Here is a 14353-nt window from a genome sequence, read left to right on the forward strand (position 1 = left end):
CTACAACATATTGACACCATCACCTTGAAGGTCAAAATGAATCTTTAAGACTGCACATAATTTTCTTATCTATAGCACAGACAACTAAGGATATTTAAGAAAATAGAGCAAATAAAGACTAACTTCAAAATTTCTGGCTCATTTATTTGTGCCAAGGAAATAATTAGACTGTGAATTATTCTTTCCTCCTTTTGTGGGTGCTTCTTTTTACTTTTGGTAAGTTGATAGTACAAAAAAATAACTTCAGCTGTGATTCCTTCACTCAACTGTCACTTTGCCGTGTATTTATTGAAGAGATTCTATATCTTATTTACTTTACCACAGGCTAGGCAAAAATGTAATTTCCAAGATCAATATCCTATGGATAAAACCAATTTCATCCAAGTAACATATATGGTGAATTTAGTAAAGTAGATGTAAGAATCTGGAGAAGAGCATACTCAACAATCATCCAAATAAGAGTTTATTGTTGTCCTTTCCACTGCCTAATTTAAAGCTAAAAACATGAACATTGAAGCCTCTAGAAAGTATATTAAAAGTTATCAAAATGCCTAAAATATGTCTATCCAATATTAAATAATCCAGAAATATTAGTTTCTTGGCCTTGTTTTCCTGTCAATGATCTGGAAAATTTCTTACTTGCTATCACAATTTACAACAGGTGCAATCCTCCATGTGTATTCAAATTCCTCTTCTAGGCATTATAAACACCCTAAGTTACTCTCCCCTTCAACAAACTCCTCATGGCCTTTTTCACCTCTGTGTTTCTCACTGTGTAAATGATAGGATTTAACATGGGAGTGAGGATTGCAAAGAACATGGCCACCAACTTGTCCGCAGGGTAAGCGGCCACAGGATGCGTGTAGGTGAATACACAAGCACCAAAAGACACTACCACTACTGTAAAGTGGGAGCCACATGTAGAAAGAGCTTTGTGCCTTCCTGCAGAGCCATGTGATTTCAGGGAGCTCAAGATGACTACGTAGGAGGTGAGTAGCATGGAGAAAATGAGCAAGCACATGCCTCCTGTGTTAGCAGTCACCACCATTCCAAGCTTGTAGGTATCATAGCAGGCAAGTTCCAACAGTGAGAAGATATCACACATGAAGTGATCAATGACATTGGGACCACAGAAGGGCAAATTGGCCATGAAGAGAATCTGCACAGTGGCATGTAGCATTCCCCCGATCCAGGCCACTGCCACCAGGAGCTGGCAGAGCCCCTGTTGCATGATGGTCATGTACTGCAGAGGCTTGCAGATGGCCACATAGCGGGCATAGGCCATGACAGTGAGGACGATGATCTCTGATCCTCCCAGGAAGTGCTCCACAAAGAGCTGAGTCAGGCAGCCACCCCAGGAGATAGTTTTCCTCTGGTACAGCAGGTCAATGATCAACTTGGGGGTGGTGACAGAGGTGAAGGAGGCATCTATGAAGGACAAGTAAGTGAGGAAGAAGTACATGGGAGCAGAAAGTGTGGGGCTGAGGGAGATGGTAATGACAATAAGCAGATTGGCCAGCACAGTAAATAGGAAAATGAGCAAAAAGACAAAGAAGAGTATTTTCTGCAAGTGTGGATTCTGTGTGAGTCCCAGGAGAATAAATTCAGTCATGTTGTTGGGAGGCCTGAGGACATCCATTTAGGAACTTACATCTTCCTGGGGCTGAATTACCTACAGGGAATAAAGAATGATACCTAATAACCATGAAAGAATTATAGTCTGAATTTCTTAGAACAAAAATAGATCAGTCACTGTAACTGTGGAGCATGTCCTTGGCACTTTTGCCCCAGTACTTGTTTCAATTGTTCCTTACTTCCACTGTGATGCATTGCATCTCTTCAGATATCTAGTATAAAATATCACATATAAAATATCTGTAGGGACACATTTGGTGTGTAATTTACTGAGAAAACACTGGGATATCTACATTTGATCTGGATTCTCCTCCTGGTTACAACTCCACATGGCTCTGCAAAGTCATGTCAATGTCCCATGCTTTCGAGCCTTCCTCTGTGTCTGTGAGGATATGGGCTGTAATTCTCAGAGGTAGCTTGTAAGCTGAGAGGTGCCACACAGAGGTGAGATTTGTGCTCTTTTACATGAGAATTTACATCAGAACCCTCAACTCTAAATGGGAAAGATATGGTTAATACATACATGAGCTATTCAACTGTTTCCTCACTAACCATAGTGCCTGGCATGATGTCTGCAGTGTATAAACCTCTTAGATGATGAGTAAATGCTTGGTGGATTGTCATTCACCTTGGTTACGAATATGCCTGATTCTCCAGACCATAAACCTAGGTGGAATTCAAGTGTTCTTTTTCTCCTTCTCTGTTTATCATTACTCTGTACTTTATAAGAAACATAAATAAACATTTGAAAGAAGGCTACACTCCAGTTTAATAGTTTCTGACACACCTTATTGGGTAGATATGAAAATATATAATTTCCTCTAGGAAAAAAAATGTTATCAAATGTTTTACTTTCAAGATAATGATAGTGTTTGTTAATTTATATTTTTTATTCTTTGAAATTCTGGTCCACATTGAATTTAACAGAGTCATCTTCAGTAAGTTTACAGCTTCTATAGACTGGGATAAGAAAACAAAACAAAACAAAACAAACAAACAAAAAACTCTTGCACAGGTTTTCATTACACAAAGATCTTTAAACAAGAGGAAATCCTTATTTTCAAAGTTTTTATTTATTTTTTATTTTTTAATTTTATTTATTTATTATATTTTGGGGGGGTACACCAAGTTCAATCATCTGTTTTTATACACATATCCCCATATTCCCTCGACTCCCCCTCACCCTCTCTTGAGTCTCCCCCATCCTCCCCCTGCCAGTCCTCTAAGGCATCTTCCATCCTAGAGTTGAACTCCCTTTGTTATACAACAACTTCCCACTGGCTATCTATTTTACAGTTGGTAGTGTATATAAAATGTTAATGCAGAGAACAAAAAGAGTCTGCTAGGTAAGATAGAGAGATTGATAATGTAATATATATTCATGGATATATACATACACTAACAAATACAGATAAAATATATTACTTAAGATAAGTACCTATTACAAGTTCTCTCATTTAACAAATATTTATTGGACACTTAGTATGTGAACGTAAATCTGTTCATACAAAGCCATGAAGACTGCCCTGTTAAATGCCCTTCATAACTGAAATTTATAACCAAACAGCAGCAAAGCATCCATCCATGATAGGAATGATCTTCCTACTCCTCTATGTTTCTGCTACATGCTGTCTCAGACCTTCTTCTCCCATCTTCCCATAGGATCCATCTTCCATCATTCCTGGTTATAGGTTATTTCATTACTAATAGAATGAGAAATTTGGGGACATACATTTCCCAAAGAAAAGACAAGAGAAAACATAAATACAGTAAAATGTATTCTGAAAAAGTTTGTCTTTCCTTTCAAAGATAAATGGATAAGACATTTATTTTTTAATTATCCAAAATGAACATAACAGGGACTTTCTTGGTGGTGTAGTGATTAAGACTTGTCCTTCTAATGCAGGGAGTGCATGATTGATCCCTTGTCCTGGAGATAAGATCCCATGTGCCTCAGGGCCAAAGAAACAAAACAAACAAAAACAAACAAAAAACAGATACAATATTGTACCGAATTCAATAAAGACTAAAAATGTCACATCAAAAAGAAAAAAATCTTTAAAAAAACACCAAATGAACACAACATTGTAAATCAACTCTTCTCCAATAAAAATCAATTTAAAAATTGAAAATTATAGTTATGAGGAAACAAAGTGCAGCAACTTCATTATATTTTCTTATTCTGAAGTAGGATCCCCCAGCAAATCAGAAAAGGATATAGTGTATATAAGGTAAGAATTAGACATAGTTAATATAATAAAACTTTTAGAAATATCTGTAAAGAAATAGAAATTACTTTTTCATTTTTCTTTGGTACTCAATACTCTTTTCGGGAATAAATCCTAATGGAAAATATTTTTAAAGGAGAAAAATCATTATTTAAAAATATGTTCAACACAATTATTGAAAGCTGTGGAAAATTTAGAAATGATATGGAATGTTAAACATTGGAGAAATGGATAACTGAAATACAGAACATCTCTTGAATAATGTGTAGTTTTTAACAGAAATGTTTTTAAAGATTTTGCAATATCACAGGAACATTCTTCAATTGTAGTATAACGTGGAGACAATTTTGGGTGCAAACTTGAGTTGCATAATTATTCTTATTTAATTTTAATTAATTTTATTGTTCTTCTTACTAATTTAAATATATACCAATGAGGAAAAAATTCCCCAAAGTATTTCTACTTCAAATTGGTAATGTTGTACATCAATCTATCTTTTTTGATGTTTTGTATGATGAAAATGGTATATTTTAATGTCAGATAGTTGAGGGTGAGGCGTTATAATATGATTTGTAAGATCCATTTAAATCTGAGAGTCTATGATATTAACTCTGTGATTTGCTGGAAAAAAACATCTCACCTGTGAACTTCTTGGACATAGGTCCATGGCCAGGCCCCAAGCAGCTATTTGTTCACCAAGAAACAAGTGAAGTTGTAAGGTTTAAAAATGCCAACTAGTTCAGCTATAAGAAGTGTCTTTGTTGGCTTATAAATGGTACCTTTGGAAGAACCCTAGAATTTCAACCACCCATGCTGTTAGTGGGCAATTTCTATAAAGCTTCTTAGCTGCAGCTAATAGGACCTTGCGGGTATTTCACCATCATTGGCAGACCTTGCCAACAACCCAATCATTTTCTGAAGTTAACTAAACAGCGGAGGAGAACTTTAACATCACTCATCTTTAGTTTTGAATTCCTCCTTGAGTCTGCATGAAAGCAAACACTGTGACAAAAGGAGAAAACAAGCCAAAAAAACCCCCCAAAATAGTTGACTGGTTATGAATTTAGGTATTTGAAAACATGTGAGCTTATTATGGAATCTGAATACTTAGTATTGAGTAAATTAAACATTTATATGGGTAACTGTTATTAAATTTTCATTATAGTAATTTGTTTTTTAATCTATTTATATAAATCAGAATCTGAAAATATTATTTTCAAATACACATTAAGTGATAATTATGAACCCTATTATACTACTGGCACTTCATACCAGGTGAAGTTTACAGTACTTTCGCAAAGTAGTTGTTTCTTGTGTGCATTCTGGAATTATATTAACATGATAAGGATGAAAATAGTTCCATTATTCAGTTATACTTAGAGATGGGAAAATATTTATTTTAAATATTTATTTTAATATTTAAATATTTATTTTAAATAAAATTTAAATGAGTAAACATTTATTTCAGTGATTTAAATTTAATTGTATAATATCCATATGGAATAGGAAAAAATAGGCAGTAATATTCACAATTCCTAACCAGGAAATATAAGAGAGGGAATAAGAATGCCATTTGCCAATGGGAAATATGAGGCCAGGCCACAAAATTCTGGGCCAGAACTCTTATATTTAAGTTATTTTCACAACTACAGTGGCATGACACATTTATGTTGCCATCACCTCTAAAGTTATTACAATTAAATCTGCTAAAACAATAAATACTGATGATTGAAATTATTTTGTAAATAAATGTAATTCAATTCAACTCAGAAATATTCTTATATAGAACCACACTCACGCACCATGTTCAAATACGCTTTCATTAATAAGAAGAAAAGTAAATTGTACATGATTGACTCCAGAGAAAGTGATCACTGTGAGCAGCATGTGTCATGAAAGAAAAGAGTTTAAGCAAATTGAAATCACACGACCAAACCTAGTTTGACTGGACTCTCCAATATTATAGAGCTGTAATGATATTTGTGATGGCAGATGCCAAAGACAGTCTGAGTAAGGATTTGAAACTATCTAAGAACTATAAGGGATATGGATTTTGCTGAAGTGTCATCATGAAAATGTCTTGAACTCTTCTTTCAACTCTGGAATGAGAGCTAGAGTCAGAACAGAGCATTAGCATGTACTGACAAGTCATCATTCCAAAGTTCATAAAAGAGTGAAATCCATTCACAATGGCTCAATGAATGGTCATCCAGCCTCTGCTTAAATAGCGACAGTGCTGGATAGAGAGATTACATTAAAACCCCTACAGCTATCTAGTCTTGCTCCTAAGCCCTAGAGTAGCACAAAATAGAAATAGAGCAGAATTAGGTCTAAAATAGCAAAGGTTGTTCATGAAACTAATTTTTGCAAAGAGGAATACCAGTAACTATACCAAGTAAGTATGTTTCCAGAATACAAATCCAAGAACAATGTGGCTTAGAACCTTGGAAAGACAGCAACACAAATTCTCAAACTTGAAGAGCAAATGAAAATGAAAGGAGGAGAAATTATACATCGATTTTATCACAGTTGATCAGAAACTAATTGAGGTTTCATTTGAGCTTTGATGGTTTCAGGAATAAATTTCACAAAAAACAGGTGCCCCTCAAAGTGTTCTTATAGCAACTTCATGCATTTCAATAGGTGGAAAAACATGTTCTAAAAATAACAAAGCACTCAAGAACAGAACTTATATAGTCAGTCCAATTCAAAGACTTTCATCTCAGTAGAACATCTAAGCTGTTTGTTAGGAATATAAAAGCTTTGGAAGGTGAACTTTGGTCTCATAAGCCTTCCAGTTTTATTACTAAATGAAATAGAAGCAAATATAACAACATATATGTCAATAAACACATTGGCTTGGACAGAATCACAGAACTTGGAAACATATTGTAATTTACCTAAACTACTTGCAGAAATAGGGAAAACTGTTTAAGATTAAAGAAGAAGATGATGGCATAGTGTGATATATAAATCTGGGTCATATTGGTTCAATAAAATTAAATGAATAAATAAGTTGGAAGGCTCTCATTTCCCCTATGTTTTCTTTTTTCCAGTTAACTAAAAGAAAAGTGTTTACTCTCTTAGTTCGATAAAACTGAATAAATGGTTGGAATGTTAAAAAAAATTAGTTCTTTCACCCACTGAGATCTCTCACACTCTTCACCTTGAGCAGCTGAATTCTCTAGTCTGCTTCAACCAGCTCCCTTGCATTCTGGCCAAGAGGTAGCACTAGCTCAATATTAGAGGGCAGGTGAGAGGAAAAGAAGCAGTGTCAGGGTGTGTACTGTCCTGGTTCCCTGCTGTGGTTTGTCAATGGCTGGGTGCCTTGAACTGAGGCTGCACCCTTTTGGATGGACCTTCTGGGTTCTTGAGACCTGTCTCCCCTGCTCTCCCAGGTTCCATTGTGGTGATGGCTTCCTACTGTTACCAGACCCAGGGTGCTGTATCATCCTTTATTATTTTCCCTCAACTCTCTCCATAGCTTGACAAGTAAACCTATTAAACTCTTTTTAGTCTCCCATGTTAAGTATGACATTTCTTGTTAAACATGAATGGTTGTTGAAATTTTGTGTTTTCCTTTGTAAAAATATAAATGTATATTAGAAAACAGTTTCTCTGTATAAGTTCATTCTATTCATAATGCATCTGAACATCTTTTATGTATAGCTGATATTTAAATTTAACTTTTTTTAAGAAAATGTGTTGTGAGAGACTGAAATGCAACATAGAAAAGATCAGCGTGTTATTGATAGCACACCCTTTGGAGTTATAATTGAATGGGATTTATGCTTTTTACTGACTTTAATATATTTTACAATTAGTGAAGTAGTATAAAATTGACAAAAATGCAAGTAATTCTTCTCCATAAAAATGCAAATGTATGAGGTGGAAGTTTGATTGAGTTCCCTGACTATTAAGATAAAACAAATTTGCATCTATTTATAAAATCACTACACATCTGTGATTGAACAGTGTTGAAAATGATACACTGGGTTTTTCTTTTGACTGATTATAATACAATATCTTACTAGTTTTCTCCTTAATTATTTCTCTCATTAGGCAATGAGCTAAATAAAATCTTTGTCATATGTTCATTTTATATTTTATGAAAGTCATGATTTCACTTTTTTCAAAATTAGTTTTCCTCTGGATATTACAATAATGACCATTTTAGAGAGATAAGCTAAAATACTCATACAAGTCTAGATATTCTGACCAATTGTGTTATTTCATATTGGGTTTTTGGTTTTATTTTCTTTTGGAATTTGTTTCAGTATCACCAATTTGTAGAAATCCCCTTTAAAACTTGCCTTGAAGTAAACTGTTCCAAAAGCTCTCTCTTCTCTGTGTTCATTTTTATATTGTCCAAAATATTACAAATTCTGATATGGTAAAGGACTAAGGTAATATGGGCTGCTTCATATATGCTACACATAGTATGAACATTTTTGTATAAATTCTCTAACTTAATATTTTTAAAGAGTTATATATTGTTGGAAGATAGGAAATTTGGGACTTGAAGAAGTTCAGCCTTGTACCCCAGGACATACAGTTAGTGAGGAACAGAACTGAAGGTACAGTTCAAGACTGTCTGATCTCAAGTCTTGACATTGATCTTGACACCACATTACCTCCCATGTAAAATCTCACCAAATAGTTAGTAGACTTCTTATTTAACATTCATCTTTCAATGAAAGGATTTCAAAAGACTGCTTCTCATCCTGATTCATGGAGGCATTAAAAATTGGATTCAAGAAACACTTGGGAATTTGAAAGATGTCAACTTTTTCCTCTGAGAACTTTTTATCTCCACCCCAGGAGAATTTAGAATTATATAGGTATTTTACTTACTTTGTTAACTCTGTTAATAACACATTACCAGTCCTGCCCTTATCTAATTTGACCTAAATTTGTTATTTAGAAAACTCCTATACTCCAATAAAGATGAAACATTTTATAAAAAATAGAAAAAAAAGTATCCTACATTGAGCACTTATTTTTTGCAATCCTTGTTCATATTTAATTTCAAAACAACCCTCTGAGATGAATGCATTATTCCCAATTGATAGATAGAAAAGGTCAGACTTAGAATATTTTATTTCACTTGTCCAGAATAGTGTAAACAGTAAGCAGTGTCACTTGAAGCCTGTTTATTTTGTTTCAGTTCCAAGCTCTTAGCTGCCTCATTTAAGAACTCTCCAAAATCAGAAATCTCTGGAAAGTGTTGGACATGTCTCACCAGAAGCAGAATAATAATCCTGGATTTCATAATATGTAATAAATGAGCTTTCTGAGAATTCAAGTACATGGAGGCCAGAATTTATTGTGCAAATAAGTAAACAAATAATACAGTCGTAGGCATTAAGAATTAATGGTTTATTAGAGAGCATTCACTGTATTAGAAAGTCATTCATTGTTTTTATTTTGCATATGAAGAAACTGAAAGGCAAGGAAGGAAAGAAACATTTTTAAAATCACACATTCTGATACTAGCAGTTTAAAGATAAGAATTGAGGTTCCATAAATTCCAACCTGGTTTATCTTCTCCCTGCATGGAGTAGCTGATAGTCTCACTTGTTACAGAGTAATTCAAACAAAAGACATTGCTTTTTGTCACCAAATGATCTATGTCATTATTTCAATGAGCTTCATATTTTCCCAAGTGAGATCTGAGGAGGGAAATAAAGATGTTGAGAGATTATAAACAAATACATCTCTTGACCCTGTCTTATAAGATTTTCTATATAAAGAAAAGTCACACAAAGTAAAGATTAATGGTATAGGATTTTTGAAGCTTTCAGGTTCCACACTTATTTAGTCTCTCTCCATTTTATTCCTAAACCAAACAAGTAAATTAGATGGGGTACGTGTTAAGACTTAGTCCTTGCATCTGTCAAGTCTCGTTGGTTGCACAAAAATATTGTGATGCTTTTTGCTTACTAATTTGGAAAGGAAATTTGTTCCAAATACTTCTACTCCATTCTTTACACTAGGACAACTGTACTCAAGCATCAGGGACTCAGCATAGAAATGTATGCCTTCTTTAGAATAGGCCACAATTACCTTCATAAATGACCTCAGATCTCTCAGAGAAAGGTTAGGTTCAAGAACTACACCATGTATTATTGTGATATTACAGAGTCTTATTCAAAAATACCTGTTGTCTCCTTTATTCAAAAAATCTCTGGATTTGGAAATTATCCACATCTGGTGATTGGATTTTTTCTTGTATTTTCTGTCCTTTTCTTTCCCTTTTCTTTCTTTTCTTTTCTCTTTTCTTTTCTGCACTGAATTCTGATGTTTTAATTCAGACCTCTGATCACCAAACCTACATCATACATCATCAGCAGCAGCCTTGTCATCAACTTCATCTTAGCTGGCTTGTGTGGCCTAACAATATACTCCAGACTGGGCAGCTTAAACAATCAACATTTATTTTCTCATAGTTCTGGAGGCGGGAAGTCCAAGATCATGGTGACTGCAGGATTGGCTTCTGGTGAGGGCTCTCTTTACAGCTTATAGATGGCCACCTGCTCACTCTGTCCTCACATGGATTTTCCTCTAAGCAAACATGAGAGAGTGGGCTTTGGTGTACTTTCCTTTTTCTTTTTTCTTTTTAATTTTATTTTTTTACTTATTGGCTGTTTTGGGTCTTTGTTGTTGCACTCAGGCTTTCTCTAGTTGTGGAGAGAAGTGGCTACTCTTCATTACAGTGTGTGGGCTTTTTGTTGCAGTGGCTTCTCTTGTTGGGGAGCACAGGCTCTAGGCACCTGTGCTTCAGTAGTTGTGGCATGTGGGCTCAGTAGTTGTGGCTCATGGGCTTAGCTGCTCTGCCGCATGTGGGATCTTCCTGGACCAGGGCTTGAACCTATGTCCCCTGCATTGGCAGGGGAATTCTTAACCACTGTGTCACCAGGGAAGTCCCTACTTTCCATCTTTTATTAGGACACAGGTTGCACTAAATTAAGGCCTCACTCTTATGTTCTCAAGAAGTACCAGCTATTTTAATTCCCATTGTTCAAGGCTTTACACCCTGTGTACCATGTATATGAGTGAAGCAAGTTTTTAGATGACTTCAGTCTCAGCTGATTTCTAACTGCAACCTCATGAGAGACGCTGAGCCTGACATACACAACTGAGCTGATCCAATTCAAGACCCAATGAAACCATCTGAAATAATACAGTGAATGCTGGTGTTTTAAATAGCTAAATTTTAGTGTGGTTTTTTGTTTTTGTTTTTTTTTAATGGCAATTGTATCTGAAACACTGCAGTAATTTAGACACTATAGTACTATCTCATAAATAAATATACTAGTAGAACAAAAAGGAAAGCTTAGAAATAGAATAGCATATATATATTTATATACGTATGAAATTAGTGGTATTGCAGGGTAGTCAGAAACAGAATTGTTATTTAATAAATGTACAGGGACAATGTATCCACATGAAAGGAAGTAAATCATATATCCATTTCACATCTTATCTGAAAGGTATATCCTGTGTGATTTTAAAGATGTAAACATAAGCATAAAAACCCTAAAATATTTAAAGAAAGTCATCCTATGCTCACAGCAGGGAAAAACTGAAAAGTACATGTGGATATATTTTATCCTGAATCCAGTTTCCCCATCCCCACCTTCCCCACTCTAGTGAGCTTGGCCAAATCTAGGTGTCAGCTCCCTCAAATATAATATTTTTTGAAGTAGTTAATTCACTCTTAGATTCCTTTCTAATTAAAAGATGTAGTGTACTTTTTATTTCCTCACTGAGGAATGAATGAAATTCTATGACTGGTGTTAATTTAATATGTATCAATAATTGGAGGCATTAGTATTGCTAAGTATATTAAATGAATCCAATTACAGATTGAAAAAAAGGACAAAGTTATATTATATACCATAACATCTAAGTTGTGGGTTGAATTCAAAGAAGAAAATTGTAATGCCAGAGCCTTAAGTAAGTAACGATATTTGTAATACAGTATTTGATTCCCAAAAGTGCCAAAGAGCTATTGTAAACAGAGAGGACAATTTGATTTCATCACTTAATTCAAGAACATATAGTTTAGTACTTCCCTGTTGGCTCAGTAGTTATGAATCCACCTGCCAATGCAGGGGACGCGGGTTCAATTCCTGGTCCAGGAAGTGTCCACATGCCGCAGAGCAACTAAGCTCGTTAGCCACAACTACTAAGCCCTCATGACATAACTATTGAAGCCCACAGGCCTAGAGCCCATGCTCTGCAACAAAAGAAGCCACCACAATGAGAAGCCCAAACACCACAATGAAGAGTAGCCTCCACTTGCCACGGCTAGAAAAAGCCTTTGCGCAACAACCAAGTCCCAACACAGCCAAGAAATAAATAAATAAATAAATTTATATAAAAAATAACATATAGTTTACAAAAAATCAAAAAGGCATTCATTATGTAAAATAAAATAATATGTACCTAAAATATTAAACATTTATTGCATTAAAAAAGCTGTACCCAGTTTAATTTAATGTAAGCGGACTCTGGAGTTATATGTGATATGAATGACTAACATGTATTTCAATTATTGTTGGAGTTCAGTCTATCTAGGTGCACAGAATGGGGTTGAAAATTTTAAATTTTCAGCACAAAACTTAATTTGAATAGACAAAATCTATCATATACAACCATTACAGTATAAAGTTAACAAAGTTCATTTCTCATGGATTTATACTCTATGAACATATTTGGTGAAATTTTAAATTAAAATAAGTAATTTGAGCAGGACATTTATTTTAATTGTTAGATTAGCATTTTCTTAACAATCTGAATTATTTATTTTTATTTTATTTTATTTTATTTTTTTAATATTTGGCTGCATCAGGTCTTTGTTGCAGCACGCAGGATCTTTCATTGCGGTGCTTGAGCTTCTCTCTATTTGTGGTGTGCAGGTTCCAGAGCACATGGGCTTTGTGGTTTGTGGCACACAGGCTCTCTAGTTAAGGCACAATGGCTCAACAGTTGTGGTGTGTGGGCTTAGTTTCCCCACAGCATTTGGGATCTTAGATCCCCAATCAGGGATCCACCTGAGTCTCCTGCCTTGCAGGATGGATTCTTTAAAATTGGACAACCAGGGAAGTCCAAACAATCTGAATTTTTAATTTGAACTTTCATTCTTTTGGACTAAAATGAAATAAATTCTATTAGGTCATATTTCTTGGTACCATGAAGGTATGATTAACCCACAAATAAGAACGTGAAATAAAACCAAAAAAATTATTGACACTAAAAAATCTTAGTATAGTATGATTACATATATAAAATATTAACCTATGAAATTGCATTGGTCTCTAAGGACTATAAAATATTCCACTTACATAAAGTTTAATTTATATAGCTGTTTTGGAATAAATAGTCTAAATAATCCAAAGGAAATAATGTTTTAAATATTATCACTGACATTTAAGCTTTTCCTTGGTTCTCTAAAAGAATGAATATCACATCCTACATGATGGATACACCCCTTTTCCAACTAAGGTCACTTTTTACGTCAGAGTTTCCTCATGGCATTTTTCATTTCTGCATTTTGGAGGGTGTAGATTAAGGGATTCAACATAGGAGTTATCAAAGTTAAAATCATCATCATGGATTTATCAATGGGAAATTTGGCATTAGGCCTGGAATACAGGAAGATACAGGGAACAAAGAATAAAATGACCACCATCATATGGGATGCACAGGTGTAGAAGGCCTTGGGATTCCTTTCCAACCCATGAGTCTTCAGGGAGTGTAATATGACCCCATAGGACACTAAGAGAATGAAGAAGACAACAGTGCAAATTGCCCCTCCATTACCTATCATAGAAAGTCCAATGAGGTGGGTATAGGTACAAGCAAGTTTCAATAAGGGGTACATGTCACACAGGAAGTTGTCAGTGACGTTGGGGCCACAGAAAGAGAGCTGGTAAATAGAGAGAAATTGAACCAGTGAGTGCAGAAAACCTCCAGTCCAGGCCACCAGCCGCATGAGAACACACACCTGCTGATTCATGAAGGCCAAATAACGGAGAGGTTTACAGATGGCTACATAACAGTCATAAGCCATCACCACCAGAAGAATGACTTCAGCACCAGCAAATAAGTGATCTATAAAGACTTGAGTCATACAAGACTGGAAAGAAATAGTCTTTTTCTCATGAAGTAAGTCAGTGGTCATTTTGGGAGCAATGGCAGTAGAATAGACAGTATCTATAAATGATAAAGAAGCCAGAAATAAGTACATGGGGGAACCCAGTGACCTGCTGGCCACAATGGTCACCATGATAAGCAGATTGCCCATGATGGTCACAGTGTAGATGAGTAGGAACAGGACAAACAGAACCTTTTGCATCTCAGGGTTTTGTGTGAGCCCGAGGAGGACAAACTCAGTCACGTTGTTCCTATTTTCCATATGTTTTTCTGAAGGTGTTGATTAGGTGTCAGAGGCTGTAAACAAAATGGTCAGTAATGAATTTGAG

The 14353-nt window shown here is 35.1% G+C and overlaps 2 protein-coding genes across 2 annotated transcripts; both read right to left on the minus strand.

Moving 5' to 3' along the window:
- Nucleotides 1-712: 712 nt before the first annotated feature.
- On the minus strand, nt 713-1639 carry LOC130850396 (olfactory receptor 140-like). The gene has a single exon (XM_057729912.1). The coding sequence runs from the start codon at nt 1637-1639 to the stop codon at nt 713-715; it is 927 nt and encodes a 308-aa protein (XP_057585895.1).
- An 11747-nt stretch (nt 1640-13386) lies between these two features.
- Nucleotides 13387-14353, minus strand: LOC130847826 (olfactory receptor 4A15-like). The gene has a single exon (XM_057725462.1). It carries the CDS (start codon nt 14284-14286, stop codon nt 13387-13389), a length of 900 nt encoding a protein of 299 aa, XP_057581445.1. The 5' UTR covers nt 14287-14353.

The sequence above is a fragment of the Hippopotamus amphibius genome, chromosome 3, assembly GCF_030028045.1.
Source record: "Hippopotamus amphibius kiboko isolate mHipAmp2 chromosome 3, mHipAmp2.hap2, whole genome shotgun sequence".
In the NCBI taxonomy this organism is placed as follows: Eukaryota; Metazoa; Chordata; class Mammalia; order Artiodactyla; family Hippopotamidae; genus Hippopotamus; species Hippopotamus amphibius.

Coding starts and splice junctions, on each gene's coding strand:
- LOC130850396 (XM_057729912.1), bottom strand. CDS start 1,639: ATGGATGTCCTCAGGCCTCCCAACAACATGACTGAATTTATTCTCCTG.
- LOC130847826 (XM_057725462.1), bottom strand. CDS start 14,286: ATGGAAAATAGGAACAACGTGACTGAGTTTGTCCTCCTCGGGCTCACA.